The 26037-nt window shown below is 44.0% G+C and overlaps 1 protein-coding gene across 3 annotated transcripts in view; it reads left to right on the top strand.

The window, feature by feature from the left end:
• Positions 1-26037, top strand: part of LOC143408449 (inhibitor of carbonic anhydrase-like) — a 40423-nt gene that overhangs the window by 1737 nt on the left and 12649 nt on the right. For 2 of the 3 annotated variants that reach the window (XM_076868202.2, XM_076868200.2), the window contains exons 2-11: positions 8833-9005; positions 13210-13318; positions 14631-14792; positions 15930-16077; positions 16849-16904; positions 19459-19637; positions 21387-21558; positions 22402-22544; positions 24629-24719; positions 25498-25554. In XM_076868202.2, the coding sequence (XP_076724317.2) occupies positions 8833-9005; positions 13210-13318; positions 14631-14792; positions 15930-16077; positions 16849-16904; positions 19459-19637; positions 21387-21558; positions 22402-22544; positions 24629-24719; positions 25498-25554 (1290 nt within the window). The remainder of the gene's footprint in view (positions 1-8832; positions 9006-13209; positions 13319-14630; positions 14793-15929; positions 16078-16848; positions 16905-19458; positions 19638-21386; positions 21559-22401; positions 22545-24628; positions 24720-25497; positions 25555-26037) is intronic. The other variant, XM_076868201.2, reaches the window with a different exon arrangement.

Here is a 26037-nt window from a genome sequence, read left to right as displayed (position 1 = left end):
CCTTTGGTTTTGAGGGGTCGGCTTATTTCACTTAGCGCAACAGTCTCCGATTCCATCCATTCACCAGCAGAAGTCATAAAGCCATTCTTTTTTTTTTATGGCTGATTAATATTCCATTATGTATATATACCACATTTTCTTTATCCATTCATCTGTTGTAGGGCACCTACATTGGTTCCATTTCCATTGTAAATTGAGCTGTTATAAACATTGATGTGGGTGCATCGATCAGTAGTGAGCTGATTTTAAGTCCTTGGGTTATACATGAAGGAGTGAGATAACTGGGTCAAATGGTGATTCCATTCCTAGTCTTTTGAGGAATCTCTATACAGCTTTGCAGAGTGGTTGCACTAATTTGCAGTCCCACCAACAATGTATGAGTGAAAATTCCCCCCCCCCACATCCTTGCCAACATTTATTGTTGCTTATATTTTTCTTCTTTTAAAAATATTTGTTTTAGGTACAGGGGGACACAATGACCTTTATTTTGTGTGTGGTGCTGAGGATCGAACCCAATGCCTCACATGTGCTAGGCAGAGCGCTCTACCGCTGAGCCACAACCCCAGCCCTGGTGCTTGTATTCTTGATAATTGTTACTATATCTGGAATAAGATGGAATCTCAGTGCAGTTTCAATTTGCATTTCTCTAATTGCTAGAGATGTTGAACATTTTTTCATGTATTTGTTGACCATTCAAATTTTTCTTCTGTGAAGTGCCTGTTCAGTTCTTTTGCCCATTTATTGATTGTGTGTGTGTGTGTGTGTGTGTGTGTGTGTGTGTGTATGTGTGAATGCTCTGTCTGAGGTGCGGGTGGCAAAGATTTCCTCCCATTCTGTAGGCTCTCTCTTCAAGTTCTTGATTGTTTTCTTCTAGCCCTTTTTTTTATATACTTTATTTTTAGTTAGGGTCTTGCTAAGCTGTTTAGGGACTTGCTAAATGACTGAGGCTGGCTTTGAACTTGTAATCCTCCAGCCTCAGCCTCCTGAGCTGCTGGGATTACAGGTGTGAGCCATCATACCTGGCTTAAAAATCAGTGAAGTGTACATGTCTATAATCCTAGTGACTTGAGAGACCCAGGTAGGATGATTACAAAGTTTGAGGCCAGCCTTAACAACTTAGACCCTGTCTCAAAAAATAAATGAATAAATAAATAAAAAGAATGGAGATGTAGCTCGGTGATAAGAGCCCTGGGTTCAATCCCTATTACCACCCCTCCATCATTTCTATTGAATATGCTTTATATATATAAGAAAATACATCCATCTAAAATATATATTCAGTTCAGTGAATTTTGACAAATATAACAATCTATTGCAACTACCACCATAATCAAGATAAAGAACATTTTCAACACTTTCAAATCACCCCCACCCCTTCTCAGCCATTCCCACTTTTTGCCATTATAATAAATGTTGTGTCTTATAAGATTTCACATAAATGGAACCATATAGTACATGGTCCTTTGTGTTTGGCTTTTTTTCCCCACTCAGTATAATCATTTTACAATCCAAAACAATTTTTGATACATGTGGTTGCATATGTCATTGTTCATTCCTTTTTTATTGCTGAGTACTATGCCATTGTATGGTTTTACCACAGTTTGTGGACCATTCACTTATTGATGAACATTTAGATTCTGGTTTTATATTGGTTTGTTAAATTTCGATATAAATATAAATAATTTTCTCTACAAAGAATTTTTCTTATTTATTATTAACTAAATCGCATATAAATCTCCTCTTTATGATTTATCCTTTGTAAATATTCTGTAATTTGCTTAGATCTTTAGTTCTGTTCCTGTCACCTTGGAACAATTCAGTCATTTTCAGTTAGGAGGAAAATCTCATTTTATTCATATAAAATTCTTTCCCACCTAAAAACACTTTTTAGCCAGGTGTGGTGACTCATGCCTGTATTTTCAGTGAGTTGGTGTGAGGCTGAGGGAGGAGGATTGCAAGTTCAAGGCCAGCCTCAGCAAAAGTGAGGCACTCAGCATCTCAGTGAGACCCTGTCTCTAATAAAATACAAAATAGGGCTGGGGATGGGGCTCAGTGGTCGAGTGCCCCTGAATTCAATCTTTGGTAACCCCCTCAAAAAAGAATTCTGACAGTTTTAAACAATTCTTTTTAAACAACACTTTTATTATAAACATCTTTAGTACTCAGTTTAGTCTGACCTTAGTGTATAACCTCATTTGTGAATTCCCAAGTTTTTCTAGAATGATTTTTTTGCCCCCAGTAGTAAGGATTGAACCCAGAGCCTCCCACATGCTAGGGAAGTGCTCTCCTGCTGACCTATTTCCCCAGTCCTTCCATCTGTTCAATCCTTTGGTCTAATGTATCTATCCATCTATCTGAACAGGATCTCCATAAATTGCTTAGGGCCTCACTAAGTTGTTGAGGCTGGCCTTGAACTTGTGATTCTCACGCCTCAGCCTCCCATACTGCTAGGATTACAGGCCTGAACCACCACACCCGGCTGCTGTGATTTTTGTTTGTTCTTAAGACTTTCCTTATCCACTCCCCAACAACAGGTATCTACCCTTGAGCCCCAGTGTTACTGATTCTTACTCACCTTCGTTAAAGGTGCTACTTATTAACGCACAGCACAGCCGACTTTATTCAGGATCAACAGGACAGGTGCAGTCACCAGCAACCATGGCAATGGGATTTTGCATTGAAGGAGACTCTGGGCTCAACCAAACGCAGTGTGGGCAAGTGGGAATTTTAGCCAAAGATGAGAGTGGGGGGTCTTTGGGTAATAATTTAGTAATTGAGTCTTAGTAATTTTCTAAGAGGTAACATGAGGAGTAAGGGGGTCTCTGGCTAAACCAACCCAACAGGAGTAGCTGGGATTCCAGGTGTGCAGAGCCTGTGCCTGGCTGACCAATAGTGTGTACATACTCACGTCCCTGCTCCAGACAAACTACAGAAGCCATATATGGATGCAAGCACTGCACATTCGTTCAAAGCATAAGATATGTGGGATGTGAAAAGCCCAAGATTTTTGGTTCTGAATCTTTCAAGTATCTGCTGTAAGAAAAAAAGTGATTTTAAAAACTACCTTTCTAAGAATCTGATGTAAGCGAGACTAGATAGGGAATCAGTAGGATCCCAATATTGAAGAGAAGCCGGCAAGCCTCTCTGGTCTCTCTGATGACTGCTGTCCAAGGGTCACATTAAATGAGCACATTTCAGCTATTAATTCTGCCTGAGATAGTCTTCATTAATGAATGGGTCTTTACAGAAAAACAAAAAGATCTTCCCCCCAGACTGACCACTACCTAAAATAGATGGTGGCTCTTTTTACAATTTAAGTATTGAATGAGTTGCCCTTTTATAAATTATTGACTCTAGGGCATTTTAAAATTATGAACAAATATGACCCTCAATCATCTAAAAATGTGTATACTTCAAAACTCATTTCCCCCCAAATTATTGGCCTACACTCGATGAAAGTGTACTTTAAAGTGTTCATGTCTGTTAGCCCTCTAGAAGTATTGTTCTCAAACTTATTAAAGGAGCAGAAATCTCTTGGTGGCACAACACAAAGTGTACTATACACCAACAATTTATGAAACACACTTAGTAAGTTCCAGTAGACTACCTTTTTGTAGATTTTTAAGGAGACAAGAGTGCTTGAATTTATACTTAGCCATTGCTATACTTGTATTTTAATTGACTCAGTATTTAAAATGACTCCAACGTTTTATCTCTATCATATGTATTAATAAGTATTTATCCAATTTATATTTACCCCATTTATTTTTAGGTTATTTTAAAATTACGAAAATTGAGATATCAGACAGGCAGAGTCAATACTCTAAGTTATTTCTTTGACAAAAGAGAAACCTGACGAGTTGCTGTATTTGAGACACAGAAAGCAGCGTCGCATCTTAAACATCTGAGAGAGAAAAATGTGATCCGAATTGGCTGGCAAGCCGGCAAGATATGAAGCTATGAACTCATCTCAGTCTTTATCTTCCCAACAAATTTAAATGAACTCATTTGTCGGAAATCTATTTATGTTAAAATTTCAGTCATAAGACAAAGAAATACCATAATATAAATTTGCCAGGTTTATAAGCAGTTAGATCTAAGTTATATTTATGACACACTGAAACAAGGCCACCTGGTTGGTTATGTGGCTAAACTTCAAGATTTTTATCTGCAGGTCTAAAATAACCCTTGAATCAAAAATTTTTAAATGGCAATAGCTTGACTTAAAAAAAAAAACAAACAAACAGCTTTTGGCCTTTCTTGGGGGAAAAAAAAGTCTGAGCATTAATTTTTTTGATGTCCCAATTCCAGCTGGGACTAGCTGAAATAATTATCCTCCAAGTAATCTTGAATGACCAGTTTTCTTAGTAAAGGCAGCCACAGAAAACAAGACAAAACAACAACATTGATAAGGAAAGTAAAAACCTCCCACCAAAGAAAACAAAACAATATTAGTTTAAGCACACAGAACCAAAAGTGAATTCATCAGGAAACAAACAAACAAACAAACAAAAACAAAAAACATGAGCTTAAAAAAAGAAAAGAAATTCCTGCCAAAAATGAAGTGGCCATTGGTATCTTATTCAAAGTTATTTCTAGGTACATCGGGGGCAGTTTACTTTAGTGCGTTTTAACTAAACTCTGTCCAGTGCTATTTTCAGGACTCATTTGGTTAGAGGATTATCTGGTGATTGGAGTAAGAACCAGTGCTTGGGAGGTGTTTTGGGGGTCAACCAAACGTGCTATTTGGACTGGGGCTGTGGCTCAGTGGTGGAGTGCTTGTCTAACACGTGTGAGGCACTGGGTTTGATCCTCCTCAGCACCACATAAAAATCAATCAATCTAAAATATCAATCAATCAATCAGTAAGTAAATAAATAAAGGTATTGTGTCCATTTACACACACACTCTCTCTCTCTCTCTCTCTCCATATATATATATCACATCTGTAATCCCAATGGCTCTGGAGGCTAAGGCAGGAGGATTGCAAGTTCAAAGCCAGCCTTAGCAAAAGTGAGGCACTAAGCAACTCAGTGAGACCCTTTCTCTAAATAAAATACCAAATTGATCTGGGGATGTGGCTCAGTAGCTGAGTGCCTCTGAATTCAATCCCTGGCATCCCCCACCCCTACCCCTCCGAGTGTGATGTTTACAAGGATTCCTTCCCAGAGTGTCACTGGTGAGCCAGCTATCTTCTGGAAAGCCCTCAACACTAAGGGTGTGGGATGCTCGAGGTGCAGGGTGACTACCCCATTATGTACAAACCCCCTTGATGAGTTGTTAGACTTCCCTTAAACCTAGGAACAGGGTATGTTTTGAAATGGAATCCTGAGACTGCTGCATGTCGCAGGACAGTGGCCTGATACCTCCATTAAGGTCCTAGTCATCTAGAGTCACCAAGAGGGGACTCATCTTCAGAGTCTGGGGACTGTCCTATAAGCACCTTCCCAAAAGGACCATTGCTGCCAGCCATCAAACTTCTTTAGCTTCTATTAAGCTAGTAACCAAGCTGAAAGATAAAAAGAATGCAAAGCTGGTGTCGAGGGCAGCTTTTAGATACCAGTCAGCTGAAATTCTCCCCAGGGGGCTTCCGATAGAATCAGTACTTTGCATTTCCATGTGAATCACTAAAAGAAATCTCCAAATATCTTGGGTTTTCTCATTTGTGTTATGCCCCTCCCCTGAAAATTAACATCACGATTTTTCAAAATCAAGACTTGTCCACTAAGGGCCAAAGCCTCAGATGGCTCAAAGAACCCCCAGTTGGCTCAAATGACAAAGAAAAGGACCATGCACTGTCTGAAAAATTCATTTCTATACGTCACCAAAAAATGGTGAGGACAGTCATCAGTGGCCCAAAAGAGAAAGAAAGTCATACCTACACTCCCTCTGGGAAATCTTATCCAAGAGGTGCCACCAGATGGCGCTGTCACATCTGGGGAGCTAATTTTGTTTCCTGGGCCTTTGGCCAAAGGCTTGACTGTGGGGGTCCCAACAGGCTGGACTCAGTTCTCACCCACTTCAGGAGTAAGAGAAATCCATTGGCAAAGAAAAAGTAGCCTCAGAATCTTATGACTGAGAACAAAAAAACAAGAAATACACATAGTGTTATACTTATAAATCCAATTTTTTTTTGAGGGGGTGGGTATGGGGGATTGAACCCAGGGGCACTCTCTCACTGAGCTACATTCCCAGCCCTTTGTATGTTTTATTTATAGATGAGTTCTTCCTGAGGGTCTTGCTAAGTTGCTGAGGTTGGCTTTGAACTCACAATCCTCCTGCCTCAGCCTCCTGAGCCGCTGGGATTATAAGCGTGTGCCACCGCGCCTGGCTGTAAATCACTTTTTGAGGTTTGTCAACACTGGGATATTGGGGCAGTTCACATTATCAGCATGAGATGGAGCTTGGCAAGGAAAAAAAAAATTAAAGTATAGGCTCCCAACCTTCCTTAAAAAGTAGAGGCTGAGAGCTTCTTTTAAATCTTTAATTTTTAAAGAGGGTTCCTTTACAAGTTTATGTTCACTTGTTAAGAAAATGCCATACTTAGGAGCTGGCAGTGTAGTTTAGTGGTAGAGGGATTGCCTGGCATGTTCAAAGCCCTGGGTTCTGTCCTGCACCCTGCTAAGTAAAGTAAGTAAGTTAAACTTTTTGAGTAGTGTCCCACTTTAACATTCACATCAGTGATACATGAGAAGTTCATTGTTCCCATTCCTGCTAACACTTGGTGGTATCGGTCTTTTCATAGTTAACCAGTCTAATAGTATATGGTGGGATCTCACTGTGATTTCAAGTTTGAGTTCTCTGATGACTAATGATGTTGAGCATCTTTTCATGTTCTTAGTGTCTGTGTTAGTCAGCTTTTTGTCACTGTGACTAAAATAGCTGACAAGAACAACTTAGAGGAAGAAAAGTTTATTTTGGGTTCACAGTTTCAGAGGTTCAGTCCATGGTTGGTCCGCTACATTACTTAGGGTCCAAGGTGAGGCAGAGCGTCATGGCAGAGGGGATGGCAGAGGAGAGTTGCCCGGCTCCTGGCAGCTGGTAACAGAGAAAGGGAGGGGCCGAAGGGAAGATGCACCCTTCTAAGTGACTCACCCCTCCAGCCATGCCCCACTTGCCTAGAGTCACCACCCAGTCAGTCCACTCAAACTAGGATGGACTGATTAGGTTACACCTCTTGCAATCTAATCATTATTGAATAGACTATTCAATAATGAATATTCCTGCATTAACACAGGAGCTTTGGAGGACACCTCATATCCAAAATATAACCGTGGCCATTCCTTTTACTTCTTTGTGAAGTATCTGTTTTAATCTTTTCCTCATTTTTTTTTTAAAAACATAAGCACAATGATAACCAGACTTTCAAAAAAGGCCCCATCTTGATATTCTGCACAAGGGCACATGACCTGTACAGTTCTATTCCCTATCTTGCTCTTACCTTGGTTGCTACTTTTGAAGATTTTTCCAATCAATTTGAGGGTTTCCATTTTTCCCTCCCTATCTTTGGCATGGAATTCTGTTTTAGGTAATTGAGCATCTCTCTTCTCTCAGCATTTGTTATTTCTCATCTCTAAAACAGGGAAAACACTTAAATGGCAGAAACAATTGTGAACATTAGAAGGTAAAATACTTGCACAATGCCTGACATCTAGGGGCTCATAAAAACAAAAGTAAGGGTTGGGGATTTAGCTCAGTGGTAGAGTGCTTGCCTAGCATGCCCAAGGCCATGGGTTCAATCCTCAGCAACAAACCAACCAACCAAAGAGCTCACTGTTCTTATTGTATCTTTTGTTCTCTAGAGTTCATTTAAAATAAAGGTGTATCTAAAATAAAAGCAAATAAGGTTGTGTCCAAATACTACAGATTTATAAACAGCATTTTGCCTTTGTAATGTTCTTCATTACAGCTTGAAGTACAAATGATAAATAAGCACTGGTTCTAATGACCCTGCAATTACTACCATGTAAGGTTACAACAGCCAACCTTAAGTTTGAAACTAAATTACCAGGTCCAAGGTTTCTATCCAGAGGCAAGAAGTTTCTTTCTCTCTTTCTTTTTTTTGGGGGGGGAGGTGTTGGGTGGGTGGGTACCAGGGCTTGAGCTCAGGGGCACTAGACCACTGAGCCACATCCCCAGCCCTATTTGGTATTTTATTTAGAGTCAGGGTCTCACTAAGCTGCTTAGCACCTTGCTTTTGCTGAGGCTGGCTTTGAACTGTCAATCCTCCTGCCTCAGCTCTGGGAGTCCTTGGGATTACAGGTGTGCACCACTGCACCCGGCTCACTTAACGTAATGTTCTTGAAGTTCACTGTGACTCAGCGATAGATTGCTTGCCTAGCATGCATCAGGCCCTGGGTTTAATCCTTAACACTATTGCAAAATAAAAAGAGAAAAAAAAATTGTAGCACTATTTCAATCTTTTGTGACAGAATAATATTCCAATATGTGGACATACCACGTTTTGTTTATCTAATCATCCATTGATGGCACATTTGGTTTGTTTACCTTTTAGTGCTGTCTGAAAACCCTAGTATGGTGTTTGAGTCTTTGTTTTCAGTACTTTGGGACGTATGGGGATGAGGAAATACCGTCTTATAAGGCTAATTTTGTTTAGCTTTTGGGGGATGGGTTTTGGCTTTTTTTTTTTTTTTTTTTTTTTTTTAATTCAAGAGATAGCACAGAAGCAGAGACATGGGCCCTACGAATCCACATGAGCCAGGCTGCCAGTCCAATTTGTGTGTATCCCATCCCGCTAACTTGAATCTTGTCTTTGACTTCTGCCAGCAGAGGGAAGTGATGCTGTGGTCCCCTTACTTCTCTTTCCCTTAGGGCTGTGTGTGGCTGTTCCTGAAAAAACTGTAAGATGGTGCACCGTGTCGGATCAGGAGGACACGAAGTGTTCCAGTTTCCGTGATAACGTAAAGAAAGTCTTTCAAGCAGATGGTCCCCTTGTCACCTGCGTGAAGAGAACCTCTTACCTTGAGTGCATCAGGGCCATCGTGGTGAGTCACCGCTGCCCAAAGGAGAGCAGAAGAAAGTCCATACCTTGGATTTTCTCCACTTATTATCATTTATTTTTATTTTTTTTAAAGAGAGAGAGAGAGAGAGAGATATTTATTTTTTAGTTTTCGGCGGACACAACATCTTTGTCTGTATGTGGTGCTGAGGATCGAACCCGGGCCGCACACATGCCAGGCGGGCACGCTACCACTTGAGCCACATCCCCAGCCCCCTCCACTTATTATTATAGAGGAAAATGCTGCTGTTCAACATTCATGAATAGTAGAAACCATAATTGTAATTAAACCAACAACAGAGAAGGATTCAGTCTTAGTGAGATATGTATGGTGAGCAAAGCCAGCATTCAACTAGAGAAAATCTTTATAGACTCAGAATGTAGCTGGGGATGTAACTCAGGAACGAGCCCTTGCCAAGCACGTGTAAGGCTTTGGTTTCTGTCCCTGACACTGCCCCAAACAAAACAAAAACAAAAACTCAGAAATAAGAAATAAGCAAGAAGGACCAGTGTCAGTATTATTTTTTAGATCGATACTTTATAATTATACATAATAGTAGGATTCATTGTGATTCATTCATACACGCATGTAATATATTTAGGTCAGTTTCATACCCCAGTACCTTCTCTTTACCTCTTCTCCTCCTCCCCGGTCCATATGTTCTGCTTTACTGGTCTACTCGATTTTCATGAGATTTCCTCCCTTTTTTTTCTCTCTAGCTTCCACATAGAGGAGAAAACACAACTCTTGGCTTTCTGAATCTGGTTTATTTTAATTAACATAATGTTCTCCAGTTCTATCCATTTTTCTGCAGATGACATAGTTTTGTTCTTCTGTATGTTATTCTGTATGAATAAAGCTCCATGGTGCATATATACCACATTTTCTTTATCCATTCCTCTGTTGATGGACACCTAAGCCAGTTCCCTAGTTTAGCTATTGTAAATTGCACTGTTATAAATGTGGGAATGCACATATTGCTATAGTATGCTGTAGTTCCTTGGGATAAACACCAAGGAGTAGGCTAGCTGGGTCATGTGGTGGTTTCATACCTAGTCTTTCGAGGACCCTCCATACTGATTTCCAGAGTGGTTGTACTATAGTGTCACTGTTATTACTTGACATTGTTTTTGAAATTTCCTTGGTGATACAATAAGATAAATACATGTAAGATGGAAACAAACAAAAATGTCAGTATTTTCAGATGATTTCATGCCTGGAAAGTACAATAGAATCAAGAGAAATGCTGCTACATTTTTTTTTTAATGAACAAAGTAGTTTGGTAAAAGAGAAATATGTCACAGTAATGTAATTTTCACATACCAATAGTCATTAATTGGGGAAAATAGCTTGAAAATATTTAATATTCCAAAAATATTTTCTGGAAATATTTTTGGAAACTTAAAATAGAAAAGATCTGCAAAATTGTTATAATATGAAAGTCTATAACAAGTGAACAATATCTTTTAATAAATGAACTAAAATGCCATATTCTCAGGTAGAAAGACTAAATATCATATACTTGTATATCCTCTCAAAGTTAATGCACAACTTTACTATTATTTTCATCAAAATACATTCTAGCTTAATTATTTTTTCTTCTTCCTCTTTTTTAAAATTTTTCCTGGTGGTGCTGGGGATTGAACCCAGAGCCTCACACATGCTAGGTAAGCACTCTGCCATTGAACTATGATTTCATCCCAAATTCAGTCTTTTCAAAGAAATTACTAAAGTAATTATAAAGTCTTAAAGACGAGAATGTGGATGAGATTACAACATGCCTTGAGAAATAAAAGTGACAGAGGAATGGCTGAGCCCTTCCTAAAAGGATGTTGTATTTAAATAAAAGCATTATAAAGAATAGGTTAGCAGGGGCTCCGTGGTGCATGTCTATAATCCTAGCAGCTTGGGAGGCTGAGGCAGGAGCATCAAAAGTTCAAAGCCAGCCTCAGCAAAAGTGAGGCGCTAAGCAACTCAGTGAGACTCTGTCTCTAAATAAAATTCAAAATAGGGCTGGGGATGTGGCTCAGTGGTTGAGTGCCCCTGTGTTCAATCCCTGGTACTCCCTTCCCCTCCCTGCAAAAAAGAACAGGTTACTGGGAGATATCTTGAAGACCTGGACAACACTGACATATTCCTAACTTTCTGTATGTCCTGCACCTAACTATCTATATGATATGATAAAGATACAAAGTATGAAAAAAGTTCAGCATTAGGACATCAGTGTCCTAGACTTGATAAATTTAAGCAAGAGTACATGTAGACTTAACTAGTTATATATGATAAGGCAAACTTTTCAAACAAATGGTTGAGAAATGATTCTTTAGTTGGACAACTAGGTAGAAGTTAAACAAACAAACAAAAACAGTGAGAATCTTAATCCATTCACTAAATAAACCAGCTTCATTCGATTTGACTAAAAGAAACAGACACAATTAGATATAGCACAAAAGCAGAAAATTTGGAAATTAAAAATTTTAAAACTTCGACTAAGAAATATTTTTAAAAGCCTTAGCATGTAAAAAAAATAATCACATCAGCATACTGTACTGTAAAAACTATACAAAGATGTCATTTAAATTTATGAGAACACTTAAGAATAATAAGCAATAAACAAACCGCTCACAGAAAAAAATTATACTAAACAATATAAACGATGAGGGAAAGTGTTCATCTTTCTTAATAATCAAAGAAATGTAAATAAAACCATTCTTATAGTAATACTTTATATCTAGTAATGTAATAACATTTCTTAAATGATAATATCTTTTACTGATAGGTTTTCAGTGAAATTGATATGCACTGCAATTGGCAATATAAGTCATAAATTTCTATTGGCATTATAAGTTATTTTTTTCATTTCTGGAAAACCATTTGGAAATATTTAGTAAGAATCATAAGGTGCATATGAATTTTTAATTCATGCATATGTTCATATTTAAATGTGCATGTACATGATTTAGAAATGACAGTGGAATTGAGAGAAATGCTGTTATAATTATTTATTAATGACTAAATGAGTTTGATAAAAACTAAATATATCATAAGTAATATTATTTTCAAATACCAACAGTCACTAATTGGGGAAAAATAGCCTGAAGTTGTGGTCTCATTACATTTAAGATAATAAACAGAGAAATTTTTTTTTTTAAAGAGAGAGAGAGAGAGAGAGAGAGAGAGAATTTTTTTTAATATTTATTTTTTAGTTATTGGCGGACACAACATCTTTGTATGTGGTGCTGAGGATCGAACCCGGGCCGCACTCATGCCAGGCGAGCGCGCTACCGCTTGAGCCACATCCCCAGCCCCGAGAAATATTTCTGGAAAAATAATACATGAGAGATCTGCAACATTGTTACAATATAAACATCTGTGACTCGTGAGCGGAGAGATAGAGATAGAGACAGAGATGGATTTGTGATAGCAATTTGCCTTTATGTCATTGTGGGGACTGGTGAAGCATTCTCTTAAAGAATATTGTTATCTTTTTGCATCTGATATTGGAACTTGAAGAAGAAGAAGAAATACTTGAGAAAGGAAAATGTATATAAAGCGAGAAAAAGCAAGAACAACCTAGAATTCACAGTCATGAGGTGCAGCCCACTGGGATAGATTGAAACTCATGTCAGTTCTTGTTGCTTCACATCTTGGCATTCACAAGGCTCAGTGACCTTCTTGTTCTTTTACCTTTTATACTAAATTCATTCTTTCTTAAGTTAATTGGTCTTGAATACATGCCATCTAATAGTGTCCTTGCTTTATATGCTCACATACACAAATATGTACGTGTATATGTATATCTATATCTTTATGAATACCTATTGTAAAATATTTATAAGGAAAAAATGAGATTGGAAAAAGAAGGGAAGTATATAGAAACAATGCCGTCATCCTCCGTGTCCACACGTTCTACATTTGTGGATTTAAACAACTGTAGATCAACAATATTCTTAACAATTGCACCTTTACTGAACACATGCAAATGTCAGACAGCATCACAGGTAGTAGCTTTGAGAATGCAGTCGGGGACAGCCTCAATGAGAAGGTGACCTTTGAGCATAGACAGAGGGAGGTGCAGGAGGTCTGAGCCATGTAAGGACCTACAGAGCGATCATGCTTGGCAGAGGGAGAGGGAAGTCTTCCTCAGAGGTGACAGGTGTCATTCATGGTCTGATCTCTTCTCTTTCAGGCAAACGAAGCCGATGCAGTGACGATCGATGGAGGTTTGGTGTTTGAGGCAGGCCTGGCCCCTTACAACCTGAAACCCATCGTGGAGGAATTCTATGGGCCAAAAGATGGTATGTTCTCCCTGGGGACCCAGGTCTGGTGGGACACCGAAGCCATCAGGGGAGGCAGGAACTTCGTCAAAATAATAGTAGCAGGGAACAAAGTTGCTGGAACTCTTTGGCTTGAAGGAGACAGTCACTGGTACTAACCTACAAGAGCTGGTAGATTGGTCACCCCTGGCAACTGCAAACTTTATGCATCCTAATGGAAATGACATTGGTGCTGCAAGCTGTGGGGTGCTTTAGCCTGAGAGAGGGGTGCTGTCCAGCGTCCATCACCCACCAGGGGGGGCTGCACCAATAGGAAGCTATCTTTGGTGATGGGTGAGGATCTGGCTGCTTCTGCCCTACGCTGTCTCTTATGAGGAGAGGTGCTGGGAGAGTCTAGGAATGGGCTTTGCCTCTTTCTCATACCTGTCCCTTTCTCATACCTGCCGTTAGTGTGTATGTGCACAGCTCACCTCAATCTGACTCCAAATTGCAGGGACCTGGTTTATTCCTGGGAACTCCTCCTGCATCCTTCCTCTTTCTCCTTCACCTTTGTGACTGAGCTGTAGACAGAGAAACAGAGAAAGAAGAAAAACCCTTGCAGAGAAGCAGTGACATCATTGGGGCTGGGAGCTGACGCTATCCCTGAGAACAAAACACGAGCAGCTCTGCAATAACTGGGGCCTTCAAGTTCCCTGTCCCCAAGGCTAAGAAGCACGGGCAGGAAAAGAACTACAGGTGCTCCTCAACTTATGACGGGCTTATGTCCTGACAAGCCATGTAAATCAAGAATACTGTAAGACAAAAATGCATTCAATACACCCGATCCACCAAACATCATAGCTTACCAATACGGTAGGCTGGAGAGTATGGGTTGATTTTCCCCAGGATGGCTGACTGGGAGCTGTGGCCCATTGCTACTGCCCAGAGTCAAGGGAGAGGATCACAGGGCACATCACTAGTCTGTGAAAAGATTAAACTCAAATTTCGGAGAGTGGTTTCTACTGACTATATCTCTTTGCACCATCATAAAGTTTAAAAAAAATTAGAAGTCCAATACAATAATTAATAATAATATAATAAAAAAATAGAAGTCTTATAATAATGTCAGGGAGCACCTGTAGTGTTTATTGCTTTGAAAATGTTCGTGTTTCTCTCTCTTATCAGTTAAGGGTTTTTTTGTTTGTTTGCTTTTTCATTTCCTTTTCTCTCTGCTTATCAGGGGATGGCTCAGGTCCTAGAATCCTTCCAATTCTGCATTGCACACACTCTGGAAGATTAGTTGTGATGATGTGGCAACGTCCTTTGGCCCTTCTTTCTTTCTGATCCTTTGCAGATCCACAAACCTACTATTATGCTGTCGCCCTGGTGAAAAAGGGCACCGGCTTCCAGCTGAACCAGCTCCAAGGCAAGAAGTCCTGCCACACAGGCCTGGGCTGGTCCTCGGGGTGGAACATCCCCATCAGCATGCTGCTTCCTTCCGGCTCTCTTGGAACAGGTAAGCCAGCGAGGGCTGGGTGCCTCCAGGTAGGGCTCCTGTACCATTTGTCCAGACGAGTCATGCTGGGATCACACAGTCACTGTCAAGTGTATGTGAGTTTCATGGTCTCCAGCTCGTTGGCAGCTGAGTCTTCTCTCGACAAAGATGCTCCTGTCAGTTCTGCTTTCCTGGGAATCCTGGCAGCTTGGGGGAAAAGCCACCTCCCCACCTGCCCCAGCTTCCCAGGAAGGTTTGCTGGGGATTTCAGCCACACACTGGCACTCAGCTTTGTACCTTGGACGAGGGCTTGAGACAGGTGAGGAGGATGACTGGATGGGCCCAGGCTTCTTGTTCAGTTAGGATGAGCTCAGGTGAGTGCCAGACACCTTTTCAGTCCTTAAAGATGATGGCCAAGTCCTGCACTCTGAAAAAGTATCTTTTGGAGTTCTTCCGACCTCTATAGTCACTGTGACTGTGACAGGGACAAGTGGCTGCCGGGATCTGATGAAGTGTTGCCGCCTGGACCACAGATCTAATCATGTTTTGCCGTTCCTTGGGCAAAGTTGACAGATGCTTCAGTGACAGTTGCTAGTGGACATCTGTCTGGCAGTTAGGTAGTGGCTGTTAGATGCTCCTCACCCCTCACCGGCAAGATAGCTCAACTCTCTGCAGGAAGAAGGATCCCCCAAGAACCACCACAGCTTCTGCATACAGGCGGGGCGGTGGGGCTTTCTATGTCTTGAGGTATGGAAGGGCTGATGGGGACTCCCTGACCCACAAGGTCCTGCCTGACCCCTTAGAGCCTCCATGTTGGTGAGTTACCAGATGCCATTGGCACTGGGCTATATCTTGGTGTAGTGAAGGTCACCGGCTCTTACACTGTGCAGGGGACAATCTGGAGAACATTTTCATAGGCTTGAGCACTGAGCTACATTTGAGTGTGGTGCCCAAGGGCACAGGGACCCTGGGCCATCCACTCACCCTGGTGTGGGCATTATCATTATCAGCTGGCAGGACTGCACCCTGCTAGCCTGTGCACACCCGCTTCCTCAGGACAGTCCTGGGAAGCGTGGGCAGACTCACGGGCTCTCCGGTCGGGACAACCTGGAGGCCCAGCCGCTCATGCCCTGTGGCCTGTGTGTCTGTGTTTGGCAGCAGCGGCCAGGTTCTTCTCCAGCAGCTGTGTCCCCTGTGCAGATGGGAAGTCCTTCCCCAGCCTGTGTCAACTGTGTGTGGGAAAAGGGACAGACAAGTGCGCCTGCTCCTCTCATGAGCCATACTTTGGGTACTCGGGCGCCTTCAAGTGAGTAAGATCCCCCTGCTCCCCCTCCCTGTGATGTTGGCGGGACAAAGGCACTAAAAGTGGACAGAGCCTGTCCCAGAGACCGAGAGCATCAATGTGACAGTCAGGGTCCTGAGTGTCTCTCATGGCCTATGGTGGGCTCCCAACCCTCTTTTGCCTGGGAGATGTTCAGGTCTCCTCAAAACCTGGGGCCTGCCCATAGTGACCCTCTTGGGCCAGGGCCAAAGGCCAGGGCCTCCCAGCTCACACCCATCTGCTCGGTACCTTCCTGTGCTGGGACCTATATATACACCTTCCGCAGCCCCTGCAGAGACCACTCCCTGATCTATGCTGCTGCTCAAAACCAGGGGAAACTGGCTGGAGTCCAAGGCTACCCAGTGTTTTTATGCTTCATGTGAAAAGCTCTAAGCTTTTATTAAAAACAAAAAAAACAAACACCCTGCCACTTTCGGGGGCTTTCTAAGAGGAAGGCAAGTGTCCTTTTTCACACCTGCCCTCCCTCCCCCAGGTGCCTGGGATGTTGGTTTCCAGGGCTCCTGCCTGCTTCAGGTTTGGGCTTGGCTGTGGGGTTCAAAGGTCGCTCAGATGAGTCCATCACCTCTGTGAGCACAAACCAATGTCTGGGAGACCGTGGGCACTAGTCATCCAGGAGCCGGAGCGCCACGGGCCCCATGAGTCCGTGTTCCGGGCGGAGCTTTGGAGGGGCTGCACGAGAGAGAGGCAAGGCCCACACCAGGGGCAGAGCCTGACCGTGGCTTTCCTGTTCCTCAGGTGTCTGGAGGATGGCGCTGGGGATGTGGCCTTCGTGAGGCACGTGACAGTGTTTGGTAAGTGCTGGAGGAAGGGCATGTGGGCCCCAGCTGAGCCAGGGGGCTGGCTCTTGCCCCAGGTTTCCTGATACCCAGAATAGGTGACGGGGAGATGTTTAATGCCACAGGAGAGATTCTGCTTAAGCATTTTTGTTGTGTCCTTTGTTTAGGGCCCAATTTTTTCTCAATCCACCTTCTGCTGAACATCTCCCTGTGTCAGGGACTTGTGCCTCTCTGTCCCCACCTTCCAGGTAGCCAACTGCAGCCACCTCTCCAGAAATCTAGTGAACGCGTTTTTTCTGAACCTTTATACAGAACTTACCAACTAACAAAACAAGTGCCCTCCAGTTTGATCCCCAGGATGTGGATTCACACAGAGGGCCTTGAGCCAGCCAGACAGGTGCTCCACAACGAGGGGGAGGGTCTTTTTTGTTTTTATATTTGTGCTTTTTACTTCTTTTTTTTTTTTTTTTTTTTTTTTTTGTGGTGCTGGGGATTGAACCCAGGGCCTCGGGCACTCTAGGTGAGTGTTCTAACCCTGAGCCCTAACCCGGACTCAGTCTGCCTTTCTAGCATTTTGGATAACTTACCAGCAACAAACCAACCAAAGAGCATCTTTGGAGAAGCTGATATGACAGTCTCTGGTCTTATAGCCAATGAAATATCTATCCCATACAGAGCACACGGTTCCACATGAAATGTTTAAGACCCGAATTTGTATTCACTCTGCTAAGCCCATTTTTGTAACAAATGTCTACCACCTCCAGGAGGATTTTTAAGTCCTCCCATTTTCGTTGGCCTTAGTTCCTCACAACCGCGACCTCCTGTCTTTTCCTGACACAATGCCTTCAGTGTCCTTTGTTCTCTTATTCAGCCATTCACATTTCGCTGTCTCATTATGATAATTTGGCCTCCTTTGTCAGCGTTTTGGCAATTGATGCATGTCCTATTATCAACTACTTAAATTAGTGGGGTCACCTCCAAGTCTCACCTCCTAGAATCAAATGGTTCCAAGTAATTATCATTATGTCCTTTGATTGCTCATGGTCTAGCACTCACCCTGAAGAATTTGAAAACACATTAATATTATGGAAACCGCAGGCTGTGCCCAGACCATCCCGATTTACTTCTGACTACCCTCATGTACTGCTTTTTTTTAAAAAATTATCATTATTTTGAGGTCATGGGGATTGAATGCAGGGATACTCTAGCACTGAGCCACAACCCCAGCCCTTTTTCTTTTTTGTGGTGCTGGGGATTGTGAATGCGAGGCAAGCACTCTACCAACTGAACTATATCCCATCCCTTATCTTGTTTTTTGAGACAGGGTCTTGCTAAGTTGTTTAGGGCCTAAGTTGCTGAGGCTGGCCTTGAACTTGCAATCCTCCTGCCTCAGTCTCCTGAATATTCGGCATTATAGGCATGTGCCACCCCAACCACATCTGGCTATCCCTGATTACCTTTTAAGGAGAATTTTATGAGAGAGTGTACACTGGTTTCAGGGGTGCAATTGACTGTTGGTGGGTGAGAGTTTATCAACCCCAAAGTCCTTCTGTATTAATTTGCTAGGACAGTCAGGACAAAGTCCACACACTGGGTGGTTTAAGCAGCATCTCACAGTTCTGGAGGCTAGAATTCCAAGATCAGGGTGTTGGCACGGTTCATCTTCCTGAGGACTGGGGGTGGTGGGGGATCTATTCCAAGCCTCTCTCCTAGCTTGCTGGCAATCTGTGGGGTTCTTCAGCTTGCAGACACATCACCCCAATCTCTGCCTACATGTCCCCGTGGCATTCTTCCTGCTTGCTTGTCTCTCCCCAAATCTCCCCCTTTTATGACACCAGTCGTATTGGATTAGGGACCCACTCTATTCCAGTATGACCTCATCTTAACTAATTACATCTGCAAGAATCCTATTTGCAAATACTGTCACATGTGAGGTACTGGGGATTAGCACTTCAACCTAGGAATGCATTGAAGCCGGAACACCTTCGTGAGGGAACCGGGGAGTCTGTTTCTTTGTACTTGCAGAGTGCTTGGGCTGGTACCCTAGGCCTCCTTCCATCCCTGGGCCTTCCCCTGCCTTTCCCCAGCAGGCTCTGCCTCCAGGGAAATATGGCTGCTCTAGTAGGGACCTAGATTGTCTTGGCCCAGCAGTGGGTCAGCCCAGATTGGCTGAGACTTTGACAAGTTACCTTACCTCTCTGACTCTTTTTCCTCATCTCCACAGTGGGATTCCTATATGATTGGCCTCCCCCAGTGTGGTGAGGATTAAGTGAAATGGGTGGGCCATGAATGCTCAGCTTGCAGTTATTATCCCTAGGAGCAGACACAGAGAAGTGGAGCAGCTGGGCGGGCCCTGGGCTAGGCATGCCTCCAGCCATAGCTATCTGCAGTGAGACTGTGAACCAGTCATTTCACTGCCAAGATCTCCAGTTCCTCCAATGCATGAAAATGTGTATTGAAAAGATTCTGTCTCAGTTCCCTTCAGGTCACACTGTGTGGTTCAGTGTGGAGGGCACACCCCAGCTCATGGTTCTGCTGCAGTTGGCTCATCTGGACTTTCCCTCCCCAGAGAACCTGGAACAGAAGGCTGACAGGGACCAGTATGAGCTGCTTTGCCCAGACAACACCCGGAAGCCTGTGGATGAATATGAGAATTGCCACTTGGCCCGGGTTCCTTCTCATGCTGTCGTGGCTCGGAGCGTGGATGGCAAGGAAGATCTGATCTGGGAGCTTCTCAACCAGGCTCAGGTATCCCCACCCACCACCCTCTCCCCTGCTTAGAGCTCTCTGCTTGGATTTGGGGATTTTCCTCCTTGCTTTCTGGTCACTCTAGAAGTTCTTTTGTGTTCAAGACACAGTGGGAACCCTGCCACTTTGCCCAGTCATGACCCGCTTCACAGGCAAGGCACTTGGTCTATATTTATAACAGACAGCAGAGGCCAGAAGGCCCTTGACTGCCGTCACCAGCCTGGAGAGCTAAAGATTCTTTGCAGAAGCTCCTCTGACCTCACTTTGTTCTCTCCTGGTTCTAAATAAATCCTCACAGGTGTCAACCTCACCTGTCTCATGAGTTGGTCCCCTAGGGCCTTGCTGGCCTGAGATCTGCCCTCCTGACTTCCCTTCCAGTGGGTCCCAGGACATGAGCATGCCCTCTCTGTCCTGCATTGGTGACAGTCTGTCCCAGTCAGCCCCTGTCCATCACCCTGCTCCATCTCTCAACACTCTGTGCTCAGCACAGGGCACTGAGAAATTAAGCAAAGACTTACCCTCCAATTGCTCATGGAGGAGTGTGGAGGAGACACAAACGAGGACACATTCCCCTTATCACCCCATGGAATCACACAGCCTTGGGGACATGGATTACGTACTCTGTGGAGGACAGAGAAACTGATTTGAAGGGTCTATCTGGGGAGATTCCTGGGCCCTGGGGAGTAAGCTGTGTGTTCCCAGAGGAAATGGAAGGGGGTCTCTGGTGAGGACAGCAGGTGACATTTACGCAGAACCAAAGCAAAAGTGAAAAGCAGTCATTTGAAAGAGCACGAGGATAGGCATCACCATAGCCGCAATCAGGAGTGGCTTTGGGCCAGGCAGCTGGAGTCCTCGGCAAAGGACCCTTTGTTCTTTTGGAGGCCAGAAAGGGGAAAGGACACTGTTGATGTCTCACAACTGGTCATGCAGTGGCAGCCTGGGAGAGAAGGGAAGAGGAGCCCAGGGTGCCTGGCCTCTACTCCAATGGCATGTGACTGGACCATCAGCCACGTCAGGGTGAAGACCACCAGAGCCAGTGGGGACATCAGTCAAGAATGAGGCAGCCTTCCCCCACTGCCCCCGGGGAGCACAGAGCAGAAGCCCATCTTGGAGAGGGGCAGCTGCTTGACACAGGACCACCTGGTACCCCTTTGTACAGATCTGGGGGCAACCCCCGGCAGTCTCCCTGAGGCCACTAAGGCCACCAGCTGAGATCTGAGTAAAGCATTTCCTGGAGATACTGGAGAACACCGCGAGCCTCAAGGATGTCAGAGGTCCTGGCTATTGTCCTTGTGCCTTCACCGTGGTCCCTCCTTATCTATGGGGATACATTCCAAGACCCTCCATGGATGTCTGAATCCATGGATAGCACCAAACTCTACATAGATGCTCCTCAATTTATGATGAGTTATGTCCAGATAAACCCGTTATAACATTACAAAATTCTAAGTCAAGCTATTATAAGTTGGGGACCAGCTGTACTATGTTTTTCCCTATACATTCAAACCCGTGATAAAGTTTAGTTAATAAATCAGGCACAGGAAGAGATTAACAAAATAATTTACAAACCAGAATAATTACAACAATATATGGCAATAAGAGTTATTTAAAGTTTATTGCTTATCTCTGGAATTTTCCATTTCATATTTCTGGAGCGTGTGGTTCATCTGGCTTTGGGTTTGTTTGACCTTTATCTTTACCTCAGTGCCAACCTCTCTCCTTCACTCTTTCTTTTTTTCCTGTGAACAGGAACATTTTGGAAAGGACAAGTCTTCAGGATTCCAGCTCTTCGGCTCCCCTCTGGGGAAAGACCTGCTGTTTACGGACGCCGCCCATGGGTTTTTAAGGGTCCCCCGTAAGATGGACGCCAAGCTGTACCTGGGCTATGAGTACTATTCTCTCACTCAGCATCTAAAGGGAGGTATGGAAGGTTCTGGGAGGGGCCCGGCCATCTTGGGCAGCAGGCAGGGCAGGGACCATGGGTTGAGGCTTTCCTGATACCTCCAGGCCTCATGCAAACTTACCAGCCTGCAGAGCCCGTGGGAGCTACCAACTGAGCTGGGTTAAGGGGTAGATTTTCTTCTAAGTTGGGAGAAAGGCCTAAGTTATATGATTACAAAAGGGTTTCGAAGATCTTCTTATTATGGAGGACTTGAAGTAATGATGGTTCTGGAGACTGGCCTAGTGACAGGTCTGTTTCATAGGGAGAATAGTTCGTTCTGAATGGGAATGGGTACAGGGGCTCTACCACCTTAGGCACAGGAGCAGAACTAGGATTCCAGAGGTTTTGAGTCCGGTTCCTGCCTTCTTCTGTATCCCCACAGTTGATTTCTTCTTTCCTTCTCTATTTTTCCCTCTCGTTAGTAAATCAGTAGTCATCAAGCATCTATAAAAGTGTTGCCACCATGTTGGAGGTGGGAACAGGGTGGTGAGGAAAGACATTGGGCAAGGGGAGGAGATCAGGCCCGCCCAGAACACGTGACTCCCAGCTGGGGCCCGCTCCCCTGATGGGAAGCCTCGTTCTGTAAGGGAAAGTTCCAGAAGGTTCTGATTTGGACTGGGGCTCTGAGGCCTCCCTGGGGAAGTGATGCCGGAGGTGAGGGCAGATGTGAGGGAAATCTCTATCTTGGTTGCTCATCCTGAGAACCAAGCCGTGTCCTGGGATAAGGCACTTTGCTGTTGTCAGTGGGGAGTCCCTTGGGCAGCCACTCTGCAGCCATCTGGAACTTCCGTTGGATCCCTGACTATTCTCCACCCATCCCAGGTGTGGAAGACTCCCAGAAGATACAGTGGTGTGCAGTGGGCCACCAGGAAAAGGCCAAGTGTGACCAGTGGAGTGCAGTGAGTGGTGGTGCCCTGGCGTGCACCATGGAGGAGACTCCTGAGGACTGCATTGCCGCCATTGTGGTAGGGGGCCCCTCTACAGCTGTACTCACTCAGACACAGCGTGCTTTTGCCACGTATGGCACTGAAGGCCCCCTTCCCAGCCTCCTTTCTGGCATCCAGGCTAACACGCTACCCCAACACACTCCAAATCCCCACCCTTCTTGCCCCATGGGCCACTCCATCTAAGGCCAAGCAGAAACAGAGTTGGACTCCTTGGGCTCAGCTCTGGAGTCTGGGATCCTTGGGATGTCCTGCACAGGAGCTGTGGAGAGTAGGGGCACATTCTAGGGTGTGGTCAGGGCCACTGTGGATTGTCAGTGCTGATTGACCTTGTCAGCCCTCAATTTTTTTCTGATCATAAAAATCTTCCTACATGTTGGCAGGTCCATGAAAAATTAGCAAAATCATTCACACCTTCCCCCATTAACAAAACCATTCACACCTTCACCACTCAGAGATCATCGTCCCATCATTTCTGAGTGATGAAACTGTGTTATAAACTTTCCATTTCTCTGTGGGCAGTTAGTGTTTTTTTGCAATTTGGAAAAAAAATTAAACACAAAAGACTAAAAAACTGATACACTGAAGAGACTGTACGGCAGTCTTTCTTGAGAAGATCCTAAGTTTAGTAAACCTGGTTCCAACCCATAGGATTAAGATCTTGCTAGTTAAATATAATTATCTCCTAAATTTTCCAGTTGTAAGGATTACAATTTAAGTGCTCAGAACATTGCCTGGCATAGAGTGATCACTCAATAAATGTTGGATATCATTATAATTCAAAGACTTGAGTTGGGCAAGGTGGCACATGCCTGTAATCCCAGTGACTTCAGAGGCTGAGGCAGAAGGATTGCAAATTATTAAATTTCCCTCTGCTTCTGTTTGCTAATCTATCTGAGAAGGGAAATTATAGTACCTGCCTTATTTGAGTTTGTGTGGGAATACATAAGGTAATCACTGCACAATGTTTAGGAAATAGCCTGGGACATATTAAAGGTCTGGTAAGGTTGGGCTGCTGTAGTTGCTATTTTTTAAATTTCTAGGACAGCTGATATGTCAAAAGTGAACAGTGTTTATGAATCAGTGTATTTTTATCTCGATGCCTGTTTTAGTCAGCTTTCTCACTGCTGTGACTAAAAGGATCTGACCAGCACAACAATAGAGGAGGAAAAGTTTATTGGAGGGCTCACAGTTTCAGAGGTCTTGGTCCATAGAAGGCTGGCTCCATTCCTTAGGGCTCGAGGTGAGGCTGAACATCATGGTGGAAGAGTGTGGCAGAGGGCAGCAGCTCACACGATGATCAGAAAGCAGAGAGAGAGAGACTCCACTTGCCAGATACAAATATATATACCCTAAAGCCATGCCTCAATTCCCACCTCCTCTGGCCATACCCTACCCCTTCAGTTACCACTCAGTTAATCCCTATTAGGGGATTTATTCATTGATAGGGTTAAGACTCTCACACCTAATCATTTCTCCTCCAAACCTTTTTGCATGGTCTCACACATGAGCTTTTGGGGGACACATCACATCCATACCATAACAATGACCTTATTTATAACTATAGGTATACGTTTTTTGCTCTGCGGTTGGAAATTTTAATTAAAATAATAAGTTGATTGTTAATTAATTATTTAGAGTAATTAGTTTTTTTATTGAGAACCTTTGTTGTGCCAGGGTTGTGAGTACAGTGCTAGTGGGATTATGTGAACAGATTTGAATTTCATTATTGGAAGGAAATCATGCTCCATAGAAACATGCACGCAGTCCCCGAGTCTGGCCACGTGGACTGTTGAGTTGACGATGGTCACAGTGAGGTGAGGGCATGTCCGGGACTTGGCATGGGTCTCCTAGAGCACCTGGGTCTCCTGGAAGGACAGAGAAATCCAGAGAGCCTGGCCTGGCTTGGGCACTCATTCTAGGATCAACAGGCCAAAGGCATGTTCAGTTTCTAAAGCCCACAGATGTGGCAGAAGTATGGGTGATCCATGATCTGGTCCATCACAAGGACATGTGATGTGAGGCCAATGAGATGAAGCCCTCTGAGGGTCAGTGGGAAGGAGACAGTCTTGCTGTAGCATCCTTGATTTGTTTCTTAACTCCAGAAAGGAGACGCTGATGCCGTGAGCTTGGATGGAGGATTTGTCTATATAGCAGGCCACTGTGGCCTGGTGCCTGTCCTGGCAGAGAATTACGGTAAGTGAAGGGGTACACCTCTCTGTTTTCTACACCCCCTGTGCCCCCCCCCCGGCATGGACATAAAAAGATGAAGAAGGAATGTAGCTCAGAGACAAGATAACAGTGGTTGTTGTTGAAGTATAGCTAGTAGGTAAAACACCCCTCCCCAAAGTCAGAACCCGGGAAGATACAGATGCAGGACTTGAAAGGTCAAGAAAGACCTTGAAATAATACCTTTGTGACTGAGAGAACAGCATTGGAGGACACAGAGCAGAGTCTGCCCAGGGCGGACGAATCGCCCCTGTGTTAGAGCTGTCTGCTAACTCAGGAAATGACAGGGGATTGCACACAGCTAATGCAAAGGGGTCTTTGCCGAGATCTGCAGGGGTCTCTGCCTCTCCTCCCCTTCAATGCATCTCATTTTCTTTCTTTTGTACCTGCCTGAGTATTGAGGAGATTATGGGATGGAACCTAATGTTCAGATGGCAAAGAGCAGGGAGAGAGGAGATTAAAGGGGCTTGTAGAACCTTGGCTAGTTGACAACCAATGACAGAGTGCTTAGTTAGTGCTTCTCGTTTTATTCTTGCCACATGCATGTTGCAGAGGATATGTGTGGTCCAGGATCTGGTCCATCACGAGGACATGTGATGGGAGGTCGATGAGATGAAGCCCCCTGAGGGTCAGTGGGAAGGGGATAGTCTTGCCTTGTTGTACCATGGAAGCTCCTAACTTCAGGTGGAGTACTGTGAAGGAGTTTAGTGCCCCCGACTGTGACTGTTCCTCTTTTTCTTTGTAGAACCCAAACAGGGCAGTGAGCAGCTTGGGTCAAAGTGTGTGAATGCCCCCTTGGAAGGTGAGTGGGATCAGAGATGCCGGGACTCAGAGGTGGAGACCTGCTGTTGGGAGACACAAGGGCTTATTATTAGATTTGGGGAAGAAAAAGGAGCAGCAGCCGCCACCATTCATTGTTAACATGCAAAGCTGGCTTGGCCTCTGTCCCCAGCAGCACTGCTGCATACCTAGGGCGGAACCTACCCTTGCCGTTCCTACTGGACATACGCTCCTATTAGTGCATTGGACCTTCCTCACCAGCCCTCCAGTGTGGATTTTACTGAGGAGAAATTCAGGCTCCTAGAGGCTAAGTGGCTGAGGTCCTTTAGGAAGTGACTGGCACCCTGGCCTTGTGTCTGCCATGCTGACTGTGACTTTTCTGTGCTGGAGTAGGTGGAGATCTGATCTACAGCACCCAGAAAAGGAGTGTGCATATGTGGTTGTTTTGGTGTCGAGCCACACTATTTTCTAATTCTGAAGATTTAGGATTTTTTTTTTTTTTTTT

Source organism: Callospermophilus lateralis, chromosome 10 (assembly GCF_048772815.1).
Source record: "Callospermophilus lateralis isolate mCalLat2 chromosome 10, mCalLat2.hap1, whole genome shotgun sequence".
Classification (NCBI taxonomy): Eukaryota; Metazoa; Chordata; class Mammalia; order Rodentia; family Sciuridae; genus Callospermophilus; species Callospermophilus lateralis.
The sequence above is the reverse complement of the archived record's forward strand: the minus strand, read 5'-3'. Positions and strand labels throughout refer to the sequence as shown.